Source organism: Bubalus bubalis, chromosome 24 (assembly GCF_019923935.1).
Source record: "Bubalus bubalis isolate 160015118507 breed Murrah chromosome 24, NDDB_SH_1, whole genome shotgun sequence".
Classification (NCBI taxonomy): Eukaryota; Metazoa; Chordata; class Mammalia; order Artiodactyla; family Bovidae; genus Bubalus; species Bubalus bubalis.
This window is the reverse complement of record NC_059180.1, coordinates 23,007,233-23,024,705: the sequence shown is the minus strand read 5'-3', so window position 1 is coordinate 23,024,705 and position 17,473 is coordinate 23,007,233. Positions and strand designations below refer to the sequence as shown.

Here is a 17,473-nt window from a genome sequence, read left to right as displayed (position 1 = left end):
TAGCTTGCATATGTCCCCCATGTAAAATAGTAAGTTATCACATAAAGAGCATAACATAAATTAAATATGATCATGGAACTGTTCTTCTGATCTGTAGGTGGTGATACTTGATGAGCCAACATCTGGCATGGACCCAGTCTCAAGGAGATTCACCTGGGATGTCCTTCAGAAGCATAAAGAGAATCGTACCGTCTTATTGACAACCCACCACATGGATGAAGCTGATGTCCTGGGTGACCGTATAGCTATCATGGCGAAGGGTACTCTGCAGTGCTGTGGCTCTACAATTTTCCTGAAAAAAGTTTATGGTCTGTCTCCCTCTGATCACTATTTGGATGCTAATGCCTGAATAACATTCTCTAACATAATTTTATTATCATTTTTGTTCCTCTACACAGAACTTCTTGTGTCCTATTGCATTAAATCTAAACTATTTAAATTGGCTATTTGTAATTTATCTATCTATCCCTATTATTTTTCATTATGATACGATGAGTATATTCTAACTTAGAAAACTCATTCTTTTATTGACCTCAAAAAAGTCATGTTTCTTTCTCTCACCTGGCTTCCACTGAAGTTAGTTTTTGTTGGAATGAAGTAATGCTTCCACGGTATCTGGTTCATAGACTGATAACTTGTAGGGGAGAAAATGAGTGACTCAGTATCTCTGACCCTTTTTTCTCTATTGCCAAATCAGCATCACTCCCCTCTGGTGTAATTAGCTAAATACTTTCTAGTTTATTTTTATGAAATCATCTTGAAATGTGGTAGTTGATCAATAGGAATTTATTGAATAGGATATGAATGAATACTGAAATAAAACAATCTTGATTTTAATAAGAATATAGTCTGATTAGTCAGTAAGACTAGTACATTAAAAATGAGCCATAATATCATATATAATTGAGTTCTGATATTACAAGGTTCAAACCAGTAAGTGTATCAGGGCTTCAGAATTGGTGCGTACAAATCAATGAGAATAGTTAAGACTGACATTCCATTAATCATTAATTTGGTGTTTGAATTTGTTCATTCAACTCACATTTATTTTGAGTGAGTTACATTTAATGTTTATACACATTTATCTCATCTCCTCTTCATAACCTCACTATTTTTATGGAGCAGAAAACTGCTGCTTATTCTGAAGTCTGAGTCAATCATGCAGTTAAGTGGCAGAGTTTTGGACCTGGGTTCTTCTAACAACAAAGCCCTTGTTTTGCACTCTAAGATGTGACCATTTTTCCCTTTACTCTATCTCATAGAGGATATTGAGTTGAGTTTTAAGCAGTATATTTGGTTAATATCAGAAATAAAGGGACTCATACTTTTAAATGTTTTTTCACCTACAGATGGGAACATATAAGTTAATATTCCTATAGCAGATTAGTTGTAGGAACAAAATTATTACCTAAGTATATTAATGCTTTTAGTTATTGACCTTAAAAAGGCAATGAAGGAAAGAACACTTCTATTTTAGAAAACGATATAAGTAAGTAATAAAAGTATGAGGATAAAAATGCACCTTTTTTCCCCTGGGACAAAGAAGAAGTCAGCTGGCATCAAGGGTCTTTGGGGGAGAATCAGTGAGAAATTAAGTCTGATGGACAGGACATTGAAAACAGCAAGAGTGGTTTGCATTTGATGTGTGAATGCATGTATAAGACAAATTTTGAAATATGAAATTCAGAAGTCCCATTCAAGAATATAATAGAAAGATAGCCTAAAGTAATGAATGCTAAAATAAGAATGTGACAGGTAAAATAATTATGTGTGTCTATACTCTGGTGGCTCAGACAGTAAAGTGTCTGTCTACAATGTGAGAGACCTGGGTTCGATCCCTGGGTTGAGAAGATTCCCTGGAGAAGGAAATGGCAACCTACTCCAGTACTCTTGCCTTGAAAACCCCATGGACAGAGGAGCTTGGTGCAGGCTACTATCCATGGGGTCGCAAAGAGTCAGGCACGACTGAGTGACTTCACTTTCACTTTCATATACATAAATGCGTGTGTGGATGTATGTGTGTATATGTAAAATCCTAAAAGGGTCGGAGACACTTGGTGACAATAGTCCGTGTAGCCCATTGTCACATAATGAACGGAAGACTTCCTAGTACAGTGAGGTGAAATTTTGAAGTTTTCATTCATTAATATGGGGAAGTAAAAGTTTCCACTTTAATGGCATGTACCTGAAATGTGATCATTGAACATTAAGTATGGAAAGAATGACAGAAGGAAGGAAATTTTTAAATATATAAAACAATAGAAAAATGTTTAAACTTTTTCTTTTGTATTGGAGAATAAGTGATTAACAATGTTAAGATACTTTCAAGTGAACAACGAAGGGATGCAGGCATACATATACATGAATCCATTCTCCTCCAAACTCTCAGCCCATAAAAATTAACAGGTTTAAATTTTAGTAAAAATATGAAACCAGTAAATCTCAAAAATTAAAGATCACTTGCTCTTAAACACAGTATTGATGCCTTGTAAAAATGAAATTTTAAACAAGCAAGATCCTGTGCTTTCTGTTGGTAGAGTATATTTATGTGTTTGATTGGGGCAGATTGCATTTAAAAAATTTTGACCTTTTAAATGGACTTTTTCAGGTGTGGGATACCACTTAATTATTGTAAAGGATCCTCATTGTGATGTTAAAGAAATCTCCAAACTGATTAAATATCACATACCAGAAGCCAGATTGGAGAACAATGTTGCAGCTGAATTATCGTTTATCCTACCCAAGGAGTACGCAGACAGGTATGGATCCAGAGAATGTTAGATAATAGTTTGGGGTTATAAGAAATCAATATTACTTTTTAAAGTTTCCCCTGACTTGACAAATAGACTGTGTGCAGCTGTCATTTGACAAGTAATGGTAAAAAAAAAAAAAAGGAAAAAATTACTTCCTAAAGATTTCACTGTCTGCACAGAGGGAAGTCATATAACTTAGCTTGCATTTAGTTTGTCTTGGTATCTTTATTTCTATTTCTTACAGTCTGGTGTTAAGTAGTGACAAGAAATGATAAGCTATTTGCACAAATTTTGTTCAACTGATTTGCTGAGATTATAAGAAAAAAGTAGCCTATGTGGCAGACCTTGCATTCAGAAACCCTAGAAACTATAGGAAACAGGCAATTTGACCATAACAGTTAAGCAAGCTAGTTACCAAAAGGAGAAAGAAAATATTAATTGTACTTGGGATGTTTATCTTGATTAAGGGAAGAGGAAAATAAGAATACTTATGATAAACTTCCAGGGACTATGCCAATTTCATCTTCTTTCAAGTTGTAGTTAGCAGCTTGATATTCTCTTGAAGCAAACTAATTGGCATTCTCAAAAGAAGATGAATAGAGGGGAACTTCTTCAACTTTCTAATGAACAAAATCCTAACAGCCTACATCATACATAATGGTGAGAAACTCAAAGCTTTCCCATTAAGATCAGGAACAAGGAAAGGAAGTCCTTTCTCTCCACTGCTTTCGACATCATGCTGGAAGTCCTAGCTAATGCAACAACACGAGACAAAGAAATGTATATACATTAGGAAGAAAGGAATAAATCTTTGCAGATAATACGATCATCTTTTGCATACTGCCCAAAAGAATTTACCAAAACAAACAAACAAAAAATCCTTCTAGAACTAGTAAGTGATTGTAGCAAGGTCGCAGGATACAAATTTGATATAAAAGTCAATAACTTTTCTATATATCAACAATTAGCAAATATAGTTTAAAAGTACAAGCACAATGCTATTTACATTAGTATTGCCCAAAGCAAAATACTTAGGTATAAAGGTAATAAAATACATACAAGTTTGATAATGAGTAAAACTCCAAAATTCTAATGAATGAAATCAAGACGCTAAGTAAATGTGAAGATAGTCCATTTTTACGAATAGGAAGACTCAATACTGTCAAGGAGTCAGTTCTTCCCAACTTGATCTATAGGTTTAATGTAATTCTAGTCAAAATCTCTGTAAGTTATTTTGCGGGTATCAACAAATTGATCCCAAAGTTTATAAAAAGTTTATTCAAATTAATCAACACAATATTGAAAGAAAAGAATAAAGTTAGAAGACTGACAGAAACCAACTCTAAGACTTACTATAAAACTACTATAATCAAGATGGTGTAGTATTAGTGAAAGAATAGAAAAATAGAACAACAGAACAAAGCAGAGAACCCAGAAATATATATATATATAGTCACCTGGTCTTTGACAGGGAAGGAAAAGCAATGGAGAAAAGATACTTTTCAACAAATGGTGATGGAACGAACAATCAGACATCCACAGGCAAAGAAAATAACCTAGATGCTTAAAATGGGTGATAAGCCTAAAATTCAAACAAAAAACTATAAATCTCCTAGAAGATAACATAGGACGAAAACTAGCTGACCTTAGGCATGGCAATGACATTTAAATTACAGCACCAACAGCACTTTTCATGACAGGAATAACTGAAAAGCTGGACTTCAGTGAAATTATATTTTTGTTCTGTGTTTGGCAATATCAAGAGAATTAGAAGACAAGACACAGAATGGAAGAAAATATTTGCAAAAAACACATTTAATAAAAAAAAAGTTACACAGCATATACAAAGAACTAGAAAAAGCAAGGGAATTCCTGTTTTTTACTTCTGCTTTATTGACTGCACCAAAGCCAATTGTGTGGATCACAATAAACTGTGGAACAATGTTAAAGAGATGGGAATACCAGACCAACTTACCTGCCTCCTGAGAAATCTATATGCAGGTCAAGAAGCAACAGTTAGAACCTGACGTAGAACAGCAGACTGGTTCCAAATTGGGAAAGTACATCAAGGCTGTATATTGTCACTCTGCTTATTTAACTTATATGCAGAGTACATTATGCAAAATGCTGGGCTGGAAGAAGCACAAGCTGGAATCAAGATTGCCAGGAAAAAAATCAATAACCTCAGGGATGCAGATGACACCACCCTTATGGCAGAAAGCAAAGAGGAAGTGAATAGCCTCTTCATGAAAGTGAAAGAGGTGAGTGAAAAAGCTGGCTTAAAACTCAACATTCAAAAAACTAAGATCATGGCATCTGGTCCCATCACTTCATGGCAAATAGATGGGGAAACAATGGAAACAGTGACAGACTTTATCTTTTTGGCTCCAAAATCACTGCAGATGGTGATTGCAGCTATGAAATTAAAAGATGCTTCCTCCTTGGAATAAAAGCTATGATCAACCTAGACAGCATATTAAAAAGCAGAGACATTTCATTGCCAACAAAGGTTCATCTAGTCAAAGCTATGTCTTTTCCAGCAATCATGGAAAAGTAGTCACAGCCATAGGCTGTGAGAGTTGGTCCATAAAGAAAACTGAGCATCGAAGAACTGATGCTTTTGAACTGTGGTGTTGGAGTGTTTTAGGTCTTCATAGAGCCATTCAACTTCAGCTTCTTCAGCTGAAATGGTTGGGGCATAGACTTGGATTACTGTGATACTGAATGGTCTACCTTAAGTTTGACTAGCTCCCATTTGCTCATTTTGTTTCTATTTATTTTCTCTTTGGAGACAGACTAAGAATATATGGCTATGATTCATGTCAGAAAAAAATTTTCACATTCTTTTCTTATAGTTTTATGATGTCATGTCTTATATTTATGTATAAACCATTTCAAGTTTATTTTTGTATATGATGTGAAGGAGTATTCTGATTTTATTGATTTGCATGTAGCTGTCCAGTATTCTCAACACCATTTGTTGATGAAACTCTCTTTTCTCCATTGTATATTCTTGCTCCCTTTATCATAATTGACTCTATTCTGTTGCATTAATCTAAATGTCTGTTATTGTGCCAATACCATGCTGTTTTGATTACTGTAGCTTAGTTATGTCTGAAGTCTAGAAGGGTTATGCCTTCAGCTTTGTTCTTATTTTCTCGGGATTTCTTTGTCAATTTTGGATGTTTTGTGGTTCCATACAAATGTTAAGATTATTCTGGTTGTGAAAAGTATCATCAGCATTTTGATAGGGATTGCATTAATCTGTATTCCTTTGGGTAGTATGGCCATTTTAAGAATATTAATTCTTCAAATCAAAAACATGTAATAGTTTTCCATTTTTTGGAATCTTCTTGGATTTCCTTTATCAATGTTTTATAGTTTTCAGTGTATAGATCTTTCACATTCTTTATTAAGCTATTTCCTAGATTTTAGGGTTAGACTTTTAAATGGATTGGCTTTTTCCTCTTCTTTCTGATATTTACTTATTGGCATAATGAAATCAAAGGATTTCTGTGTATTCATCTTGTATCCTGCTACCTTGCTGAATTCTTTTATTAGTTCTAATAGATTTTATGCGGAGACTCTATGTTTCTCTTTCTAGTGTATCGTGTCATCTATCAATAGTTCCATTTTACTTCTCCCTTCCAATGGGGTTGTATTTCATTTTCTTTTCCTGTTTGATTGCTGCAGCTACTACTTCTAATACCATGTTGAATAGAATGGTGAGAATGGGCATCCTTGTCTTTTTCCCGAATTTAGTGAAGAAGTTTTCTGCTTTTTACCATAGAATATTATGTTGACAGTGGGTTTGTCATAAATGGCTTTTACTTTGTTGAGACATGTTCCCTCTATATCCACTTTGGTGAAAGTTCTTATCATGAATGGATGTTGAATTTTATGAAAAGTTCTTTATGAGTCTACTGAGATGACCATGTATTTTTGTCTTTCCTTTTGTTAATGTGATGTATCACCTTGATTTGTGTGTGTTGAACCATCCTTGTGAACCTTGGAATTGTCCAACTGATCATTATGTTTGATTCTTTTTTATGTACTGTTACATTCAGTTTGCAATATTTTGTAGAGGATATTTGCATTTATATTCATCAAAGATACTGACTTGTACTTGTCAAATGTGTAGGTATAGTCTCTTTGTCTCTTTTGGGTAATAGAGTGACAGTGGCTTCATGGAAATAATTTTGTAGTGTTCCTTCCTCTTCAATTTTGTGGAATAATTAAAGCAGGATGGTGTAAACTCTTTTTTATGTTTCATGGAATTCTGCAGTGAAGGCATCTGGTCCTGGACCATTGTTTTTAAATTACATATTCAGTTTCATTTCTAATGATTGGTCTGCTCAAATTTTCTGTTTCTTCTTGACTCAGTTTTGGCAGGCTGTATATTGCTACAAGGGCTTCCAAGGTGGCTCAGTGGTAAAGAATCCACCTGCCAATGCATGAGATGCAGGCTTGATCCCTAGATTGGGAAGGTCCCCTGGAGAAGGAAATGGCATCCCACTGGTATTCTTGTCTGGAAAATCCCATGGACAGAGGAGCTTGGAGGGCTACAGTCCATAGGATTGTAAAAGAATCAGATGTGACTTAGCAGCTATGCAACAAGAACAACATATTTCTATAAACTTGTCCCTTTGTTCTAGATCATCTAATTTGTTGCCAAATAACTATTTGTAATATACTCTTAAAAATGTTTTTGTATTTCTATGGTATCAGTTTTTACTTCTCCTCTTTCATTTCTTATTTTGTTTATTTCAATCCTCCCTCTTTTCTTCTTGGTGAGATCTGCCAGAAGTTTATCAATTTTGTTTATCTTTTCAAACAAGCAATTCTTGGATTTATTGATTTTTTATATTTTTAATCTCTATTCTATTTCCTTTCTCATCTTTATTATTTCCTCCCTTCTGCCAACTTTAGGTTTTGTTTGTTCTTCTTTTTCTAATTCCATTAGGTGGTGGATAATATTGTTTATTTGAAATGTTTCTTCTTGAGAAGGGCCTTAATCACTATAAAATTCCCCATTAGAAGTGCTTTTGCTACATCTCATAGATGTTGTAAAGTTGTATTTTCATTTCCTTGAGTTTTTTTTTCTGATATCCTCTTTGATTTTACCATTGACCTTCTTGTTTTCTTAGTAGCATGTTTGATTTCCAGCTGTTTGTTCTACTCCTCTTTACTTTCTGTGGTTGATTTCTAGCTTCACACCACTGTGGTCATAAAAAAAGCTGTGGTACATATATACAATGGAGTATTATTCAGCCATTAAAAAGAATACATTTGAATCAGTTCTAATGAGGTGGATGAAACTGGAGCCTATTATACAGAGTGAAGTAAGCCAGAAAGAAAAACACCAATACAGTATACTAACGCATATATATGGAATTTAGAAAGATGGTAACAATAACCCTGTATACAAGACAGCAAAAGAGACACTGATGTATAGAACAGTCTTTTAGACTCTGTGGGAGAGGGAGAGGGTGAAATGATTTGGGAGAATGGCATTGAAATATGTATAATATCATATATGGAATGAGTCACCAGTCCAGGTTCGATGCATGATACAGGATGCTTGGGGCTGGTGCACTGGGATGACCCAGAGGGATGGTATGGGGAGGGAGGAGGGAGGGAGGGTTCAGGATGGGGAGCACATGTATACCTGTGGTGGATTCATTTCGATATTTGGCAAAACCAATACAATATTGTAAAGTTTAAAAATAAAATAAAATTTTAAAAAATATAATAAATAAATAAATAAAATTTTTTAAAATGCTTGAAATAATTTCTATCCTTTTAAATTTGTTGAAGCTTGCTTTGTGATATTGTATGTGATTTATCCTAGATCATTCATTTGCACTTGAAAAGAATTTATATTCTGGTTTTTGTTATATTTTGGGGGGATTGTGTAGTGCCCTGTAGATATCAACTCCAATGGATCTATTTTGTCATTTAGGACCTCTGTTGCCTTATTACTTTTCTGTCTAGATTATCTGTCCATTGATGTCAATCAGGTATTAAGCTCTCCTACTATTATTGTATTATTGTCCACCTCTCTTTATGTCTGTTAGTATTTATTATACTTATTTTAAATATTTAAGGTGCACCTATATGCATGTATGTTGATGAGTGTACTGTAGTCTTATATTGGCTCCTTCATCATTATATAATGTTCTTTTTTCTCTTTCTTCTTGTCTTTTGTGTTAAAGTCTACTTTTTTGATATGTGTATTGCTATCCCTGCTTTCCTGTAATTTCCGTTTGCTTGGAACATCTTTTTCTATCCCCTCACTTTCAGCATACGTGTTTTTGCCCTGAAGTGAATCTCTTCTAGGCAGCATATTGTAAGTTCTTGGTTTTTATCCCATCTATTACACTATATCATTTGATAAGAGGATTTAGTCCATTGACTTTAAATTAATTATTGATAGGTATGTACTTACAGCCATTTAAATCCTTCTTTTCCCGTTGTTTTTATAGTTTTTCTTTGTTCATATTGTCTTCTTTTTGTTTTTATCTTTTTTGGTTTGATAATTTTCTTCTGTAATATGATTGAGTTCCTTTCTTTTTGGTTTTTGTGAATCTAATGTATATCATTGATTTGTGGTTACCATGAAAATCAAGTATGTTGATCTACAATTGTATCTACTTGCTTTAAACTGTCATTCAAAATAAAATGCATTCTAAAAGATACATGTTTTTCTACTCCCCTCCTCCAGATTTTATCATTTATGTCCTATTTTCATGTTTGTCTTTTTATTGCTAATTGTAGTTATAATTCATTTAAAATTTTTGGAATTTTGTTTATTTTTTAATCTATACTTTGGTTTACTTTAGTAATCTTCATTCTTTTTTTTGTTTGCCTTTATTATTGTGATTGTTTTTTCCTCTAGATTCTTGTTTATCTTTATTTACAGAAGACTTTTCAATATTTCTTTTATTGTATGTTTAGTATTGCTGAATTCTCTTGGTTTCTGATTGTGAAGAGGAACTAAAAAGCCTCTTGATGAAAGTGAAAGAGGAGAGTGAAAAAGTTGGCTTAAAACTCAACATTCAGAAAACTAAGATCATGGCATCTGGTCCCATCACTTCATGGGAAATAGATGGGGAAACAGTGGAAACAGTGTCAGACTTTATTTTTGGGGACTCCAAAATCATGGCAGATGGTGATTGCAGCCATGAAATTAAAAGACGCTTACTCCTTGGAAGGAAAGTTATGACCAACCTAGATAGCATATTCAAAAGCAGAGACATTACTTTGCCAACAAAGGTCCGTCTAGTCAAGGCTATGGTTTTTCCAGTGGTCATGTATGGATGTGAGAGTTGGACTGTGAAGAAAGCTGAGCGCCAAAGAACTGATGCTTTTGAACTGTGATATTGGAGAAGACTCTTGAGAGTCCCTTGGACTGCAAGGAGATCCAACCAGTCCATTCTAAAGGAGATCAGTCCTGGGTGTTCTTTGGGAGGAATGATGCTAAAGCTGAAACTCCAGTACTTTGGCCACCTCATGCGAAGAGTTGACTCATTGGAAAAGACTCTGATGCTGGGAGGGATTGGGGGCAGGAGGAGAAGGGGACGACAGAGGATGAGATGGCTGGATGGCATCACTGACTCGATGGACGTGAGTTTGAGTGAATTCTGGGAGTTGGTGATGGACAGGGAGGCCTGGCGTGCTGCAGTTCATGGGGTCGCAAAGAGTTGGACACGACTGAGTGACTGAACTGAAGGGATTTTTATCTTTTCTTCTATTCTAAATGATAATCGTTTGGGGTATCTTAAGTTGCAGGGTTTTCTCTTTCAGGTCTTTGATTATATCATGCCACTCCCTTTTGGTCTGCAAAGTTTCTATAAAAATATCAACCATGAGCTTCATGGAGTCTCCCTTGTAGATGATTCTTAATTTTCTCTTGCTCCCTTTAGAATTTTCTCCTTATCTTTTGCTTTTGCCATTTTAAATATGATATGTCTCAATGTGAGTCTTTTGGGGTTCATCTTTTTGCAACACTGTGCTTCCTGTACCTGGATGTCTGTTTTCTTATTTAGGTGTGAGACGTTTTAGCCATAATTTCTTCAAGTACATTTTTAGTACCCATGTCTCTCTTTTCTTCTTCTAGAACACCTATTATGCACAGGATGGCATAATTTTTATTATCCCATAGATATTATATGTTGCTTTAACATTTTTTATTAGTCTGTCTTCTGCTCTGATTGGGTGACTTCAATCATTGTGTCTCCTGAATCACGTATTCATTCTTCTGTGTTATTTTGTGAATATTCATTGCTTCTAGATTGGTTTTTATGTAAGCAGTTGAATTGTCTATTTTTGATTGGTTCACCTTTATATTTTCCAGTTCTTTTTTATAGTGATCTGCATTTGTATCAATAGTTTTTCTTAATTTGATTAGAATTTTTATTACTTCTTTTTGGTTTTAGTTGACTGGTGAACACTGTTGCATTATTTGTTCTTTCAGGGTATTTCTCATTTTCTTTTTAATTGGGAGTAGTTCCTCTGACTTTATTTTATTTGACTTTCTCATCTCTATGAATTTATGAGAAACAGTTACCTACTGTGAACTTGAGGTATTCTTGCCAGGAAAATCCCATAGACAGAGGAGTCAGGTGGGCTATGACCCATGGGGTCACAAAGAGCTGGATAGGGCTGAAGCAACTGAGTATAGCACATACAGCACACTTTGAACTTCAAGGGTTGTTCTTATGTGGGAGTATACTTGTGCAAACTGTGTGTGTCCAATATTTTTGTGTTAGTACTGGTTTTGGTATGTATACTGAGCCCAGTGTGCTGGCATTTATCTCCTTGATATGGGGTGTGGCTGGTGTTGGGAGATTTAAAGTCTATGCAAGATGTAAGGTGGGGTTTCCTCTTTGCTCTGTGACTATTGCTACCCCATCAGGGGCAGAGTCTGCCCCTCAGCTGTTGTATTTGAAGTCCTGAGGGTCAGGTTTGATATGGCTCCATTGAGTGTGAGCTCTGCCCTAAATAAGGTGCTTGTTGAAGCATGTGAGGCCCATGAGATCACAGAGGCTCTATGTGATACCTATCCATTCCTCTGTTGTGTTCATCTCAGATCTAATACAAGGCTGTGACTGGGTGTTGGGACATTGTGGCTGTATGAGTTGAGGTGGCTGTGTTTTCACCTGATCTGGGCTGCCTCTGTGGCATACTTTTCTAAGGACCTCTCTGCACCACGTCTTATGCTAAGCTGAACTGGAGCACCCTCACTGGGAGACAAATTACTATGTACTCCTAGGCAATGACAATGTTTGTTGCCATTTCACTTGATTCACACCCCCAGGCTTTCTGGGCCGTGTCTGCAGAGCTATATTAGTTCCTCTCCCAGGGCCTGTCTGCCTGAGATTTAGCACTTATCACTGCAAGCTCCTGTGGTACTGCCCTCTATGCACATTGACAATATCCCCCGTTGCCACATCTGCTGACAAAGGCCTCCACAGCTTGGCCTGTTTCACACCCCAAGCACTCTGGTCAGTTTCTGTAGAGCTAGACTGGGTCTCTGCCCAGAACTTGAACAAGGCTATGGTGTGGAGTGACCAGGGTCAGTTGTTTCTCCCTTCAAATTGTAAAGTGCAATGATGCAGCAGCCTCCAGTGCAAGGCTATTTCTGCCTTGATTGTCAGCAAGCCAACATGTATACACTCGTAGGGAGCTAGGCATCTCTAGCCCATTTATCTCTCTTAGCAGTTTGCCCAGCTGGTAAGGGGCCCCATTTCCTCCACAGGACTGATATGCCCAGACTCTTTACTCCTCAGGGAAAGGGTCTGTCTGGCTGTGTCGATTTTCTCCTTACAGATTGCTCCCAGGGGCAAAGACACTGACTTAATGCCTTTTTTCCATCCTACCTGGTTACGTGGAGATCTTTCTTGCAGCTTTGGTTGCAAGCGTTGTTTGACTGTTGCAAGCCAGTTTCTAGTTAATTTTTTTGAGAATTGTTTCACCTGTATGTATATTTTTGATGTGTTTGTGGGGAAATGTGACTGCCACATCCTCCTACCCTGCCATTTCGATATCCCAATTGAATTTTGTTGCTGTTGTTCAGTTGCTAAGTTGTGTCTCACTCTGAAACCCCACAGACTGTAACACACCAACCTCCTCTGTCCTGCACTATTTCCTGGAGTTTGCTCAAATTCATGTCCATTGACTTAGTGATGCTATCTAACCATCCCATCCTCTGCTTCCCCCTTCTCCTTTTGCCTTCAATCTTTCCCACCATCAGGGTCTTTTCCAATGAGTTGGTACTTCACATCAAGTAGTCAAAATATTGGAGCTTCAAATATTTTAATTTACTACATTTTAAATCATAAAAAGGATAATGCTAATAATAATGCTTGACTGAGTCATTATAAATTTTTGTTTTCTTCCTCAGACTTATGGGGGCTTGAGTCTGCTGTTATATCTATGTGAGCAAATGTACAAAGACCACAAAACTATTCTCAAATCTTTCTCTATATAATTACTTTTAAGAGTTGCATTTGGGAGAAGGCAATGGCACCCCACTCCAGTACTCTTGCCTGGAAAATCCCATGGATGGAGGAGCATGGAAGGCTGCAGTCCATGGGGTTGCTGAGGGTCGGACACGACTGAGCAACTTCACTTTCACTCTTCACTTTCATGCATTGGAGAAGGAAATGGCAACCCACTCCAGTGTTACTGCCTGGAGAATCCCAGGGATGGGGGAGTCTGGTGGGCTGCCATCTATGGGGTCACACAGAGTCAGACACGACTGAAGTGACTTAGCAGCAGCAAGAGTTGCATTTACTATGTATTGCTTAAGATTTTGCTGTGTGGGAAAAAATCATGGAGATTTCTCAAAAAGTGAAAAATAAAACTACCATACATGATCCAGCAATCTCTTATTCAATCTTTTATTCAAAAGAATTGAAATCAGGATCTCAGAGGAACACCTGTACTCCCATGCTCATTGCAGCATTATTCACAATAGGCAAGCTATGAAAACAACCTAAATGTCCGCCTACAAATGAATAAAGAGAAAATAAATGTATATACAATGGAATATAATTCAACTTTAAAAAAGAAGTAAATCCTATCTTTTGTGGCAGTATGAATGGATGGACCTAGAGGACATTATGCTAATTAATATAAAACAGACACACAACATCAAACATTGTATGATCTCACTTGTATCATGGAATCTAAAATGGTCAAATTCATAGCAGCAGAGAGTAGAATTGCTGTTGCCAGAGCTGATGAATGGAGGAGGAGAAAACCAGGAGTTGATGTTCAGTTTATCGAAAATTTTGGTTTATGCAAGATAAATAAGTTTTGGAGATTAACTATACGGCATAGTGCCTACATATAACAATATTGCATACTTAATATTTGTTGACTATGCCAAAGCCTTTGACTGTCTGGATCACAATAAACTGTGGATAATTCTGAAAGAGATGGGAATACCAGACCACCTGATCTACCTCTTGAGAAATCTGTATGCAAGTCAGGAAGCAACAGTTAGAACTGGACATGGAACAACAGACTGGTTCCAAATAGGAAAAGGAGTTCGTCAAGGCTGTATATTGTCACCCTGCTTATGTAACTTATATGCAGAGTACATCATGAGAAATGCTGGCCTGGAAGAAGCACAGGCTGGAATCAAGACTGCCAGGAGAAATATCAATAACCTCAGATATGCAGATGACATCACCCTTATGGCAGAAAGTGAAGAGGAACTCAAAAGCCTCTTGATGAAAGTGAAAGAGGAGAGTGAAAAAGTTGGCTTAAAGCTCAACATTCAAAAAACTAAGATCATGGCATCTGGTCCCATCACTTCATGGGAGATAGATGGGGAAACAGTGGAAACAGTGTCAAACTATTTTTGGGGGCTCCAAAATCACTGCAGATGGTGATTGCAGCCATGAAATTAAAAGACGCTTACTCCTTGGAAGGAAAGTTATGACCAACCTAGATAGCATATTCAAAAGCAGAGACATTACTTTGCCAACAAAGGTCCGTCTAGTCAAAGCTATGGTTTTTCCAGTGGTCATGTACGGCTGTGAGAGTTGGACTGTGAAGAAAGCTGAGTGCCAAAGAATTGATGCTTTTGAACTGTGGTGTTGGAGAAGACTCTTGAGAGTCCCTTGGACTGCAAGGAGATCCAACCAGTCCATTCTAAAGGAGATCAGTCCTGGGTGTTCATTGGAAGGACTTGTGCTAAAGCTGAAACTCCAGTACTTTGGCCACCTCATGCGAAGAGTTGACTCATTGGAAAAGACTCTGATGCTGAGAGGGATTGGGGGCAGGAGGAGAAGGGGATGACAGAGGATGAGATGGCCGGATGGCATCACCGACTCGATGGACATGAGTTTGGGTGAACTCTGGGAGCTGGTGATGGACAGGGAGGCCTGGCATGCTGCAATTCATGGGGTTGCGAAGAGTTGGACATGACTGAGTGACTGAACTGAACTGAACTGAATATTTACACTAAGAGGATAGATCTCAGATTATGCATTTTTACCACAAAAATAAAAAATAATAAAAAGGATGGGAGGAAATTATGGGAGGTGATGGGTATATCTATGGCTTTGGTGGTGATAGTTTCATACATGTATATTCCAGAAATATTCTACATTCCTGATTTATCACCAACCATGGAAACTATGATAAGCATTGCAGTGAAGGATAAGCTACATTTTCCCCCACTGTTGAAGGTAACAAAAATATTAATGTGAAAATCACCTTCCGAGTACTATCTCCTTCTCCTTCTTCTCCTAGGTTTAAAGATCTATTTACTGAAATGGAAGACAGACAGGAAGAGCTGGGTATTGCTAGCTTTGGTATCTCCATCACTACCATGGAAGAGGTTTTCATTAGGTAAGTAATGATGCATGGGAGCAAGAGAGCAGAAAAAAAAATTTCTTGAAAATCAGATTTCATTTTGAAAGCAAGACCCATCATGTGTGGAGCTAGAATAATCGAAGTAGTAATGGATTGTTAGCTATGGTTATCTTCTATGAATCACAAACATATCAGTTTACATACCTTGCTCGCCTGATGTGCTAAGGCTGCTGTGACTCATGGAACTAGAGTGAGAATATCAGTTCAGAGAGTTAGGAAGCAGGATACTCAATGCAAAAAAGTGAGACTATGAAACTGCACAAAAAAACAAATACAGGTACTGAATACCCAGGGCAGAGGAATATTTCATAAGATTATTAGAAACTTTGGGATTACAATTGAATGTCTGTGTATTTTGTGTGTAGAATTGTTAGTACTGGCCTAGAGCAGAGAGAAGACAGAAGAAGCAAGAACTGCAATCTCATAGCTTCCCGAATGAAAACCACAATCACAGAAAACTAATGAAAATGACCACCTGGATTTTTTTATCATAGGGGACTGAAATGTAAAAGCAGGAAGTCAAGAAGTACCTGGAGTAACAGGCAAGTTTGGCCTTGGAGTACAAAATGAAGAAGAGAAAAGGCTAACAGAATTTTGCCAAAAGAACAAACTGGTCACAGCAAACATTCTCTTCCAACAACACAAGCGATGACTCCACACATGGATATCACTAGGTGGTTAATATTGAAATCAGATGGATTATCTACTTTGCAGCAGAAGATGGGGAAATTATACACAGTCAGCAAAAATAAGACCGGGAACTGACTCTGGCTCAGATCATTATTGCAAAATTCAAGCTTAAATTGAAGAAAGTAAGGAAAAACAAAGACTATTCAGGTATGACCTCAACCAAATCACTTATGATCACAGTGAAGGTGACAAATAGATTTAAGGGATTAGATCTGGTAGGCAGAGTACCTGAGGAACAATGGACGGAGGTTTGTGACACTGTACAGGAGGAGGTGACCAAAACCATCCCAAAGAAAAAGAAATGCAAGAAGACAAAGTGGTTTTCTGAGGAGGGCTGAGAAAAGAATAGACATGAAAGACAAAGGAGAAAGGGAAAGACACCTAACTGAATGTGGTATTTCAAAGAATTGCAAGGAAAGATAAGAAAGTCTTCTTAAGTGAACATTGCAAAGAAAGAGAGGAAAACAATAGAATGGGAAAGACTAGAGATCTCTTCAGAAAATTAGAGATACCAAGGGGAAAATTTCATGCAAAAATGGTCACAGTAAAAGACAGAAACTAACAGAAGCAGAACAAATTAAGAAGAGGTGGCAAGAATATACAGTAAATATACAAAAAAAGGTCTTAATGACTTGAATAATCATTTTGGTGTGGTCACTCACCTAGAGTCAGACATCCCGGAGTGTGAAGTAAAGTCGATCTTAGGAAGCATTACCTCGAACAAAGCTAGTGGAATTGATGGAAAATCCTAAAAGATGGTGCTGTTATAGTGCTGCACTCAATATGCCAGCAAATCTGGAAAACTCAGCAGTTGCCACAGGACTGAAAAAAGTCAGTTTTCATTCCAATCCAAAAGAAAGGCAATGCCACAGAATGCTCAAACTATCGCACAATTGTTCTCATCTCACACGCTAGCAAAATAATGCTCAAAATTCTCCAAGCCAGACTTTAACAGTATGTGAACCATGAATTTCCAGATGTCCAAGCTGGATTTACAAAAGGCAGAGGAACCAGAGATCAAATTGCCAACATCCATTGGATCATGGAAAAAACAAGAGAGTTCCCAGAGAAACATCTACTTCTGCTTTATTGACTATGCCAAAACCTTTGACTGTGTGGATCACAACAAACTATGGAAA

General features: G+C 36.9%; 1 protein-coding gene across 1 annotated transcript in view; it reads left to right on the top strand.

Moving 5' to 3' along the window:
- The window catches only part of LOC102413010 (phospholipid-transporting ATPase ABCA3), a 164,275-nt gene that overhangs the window by 55,193 nt on the left and 91,609 nt on the right, over window positions 1–17,473 (top strand). The window contains exons 8-10 of the mRNA XM_025274601.3: window positions 98–308; window positions 2,609–2,759; window positions 15,522–15,620. Coding sequence (XP_025130386.3) covers window positions 98–308; window positions 2,609–2,759; window positions 15,522–15,620 — 461 coding nt within the window. The remainder of the gene's footprint in view (window positions 1–97; window positions 309–2,608; window positions 2,760–15,521; window positions 15,621–17,473) is intronic.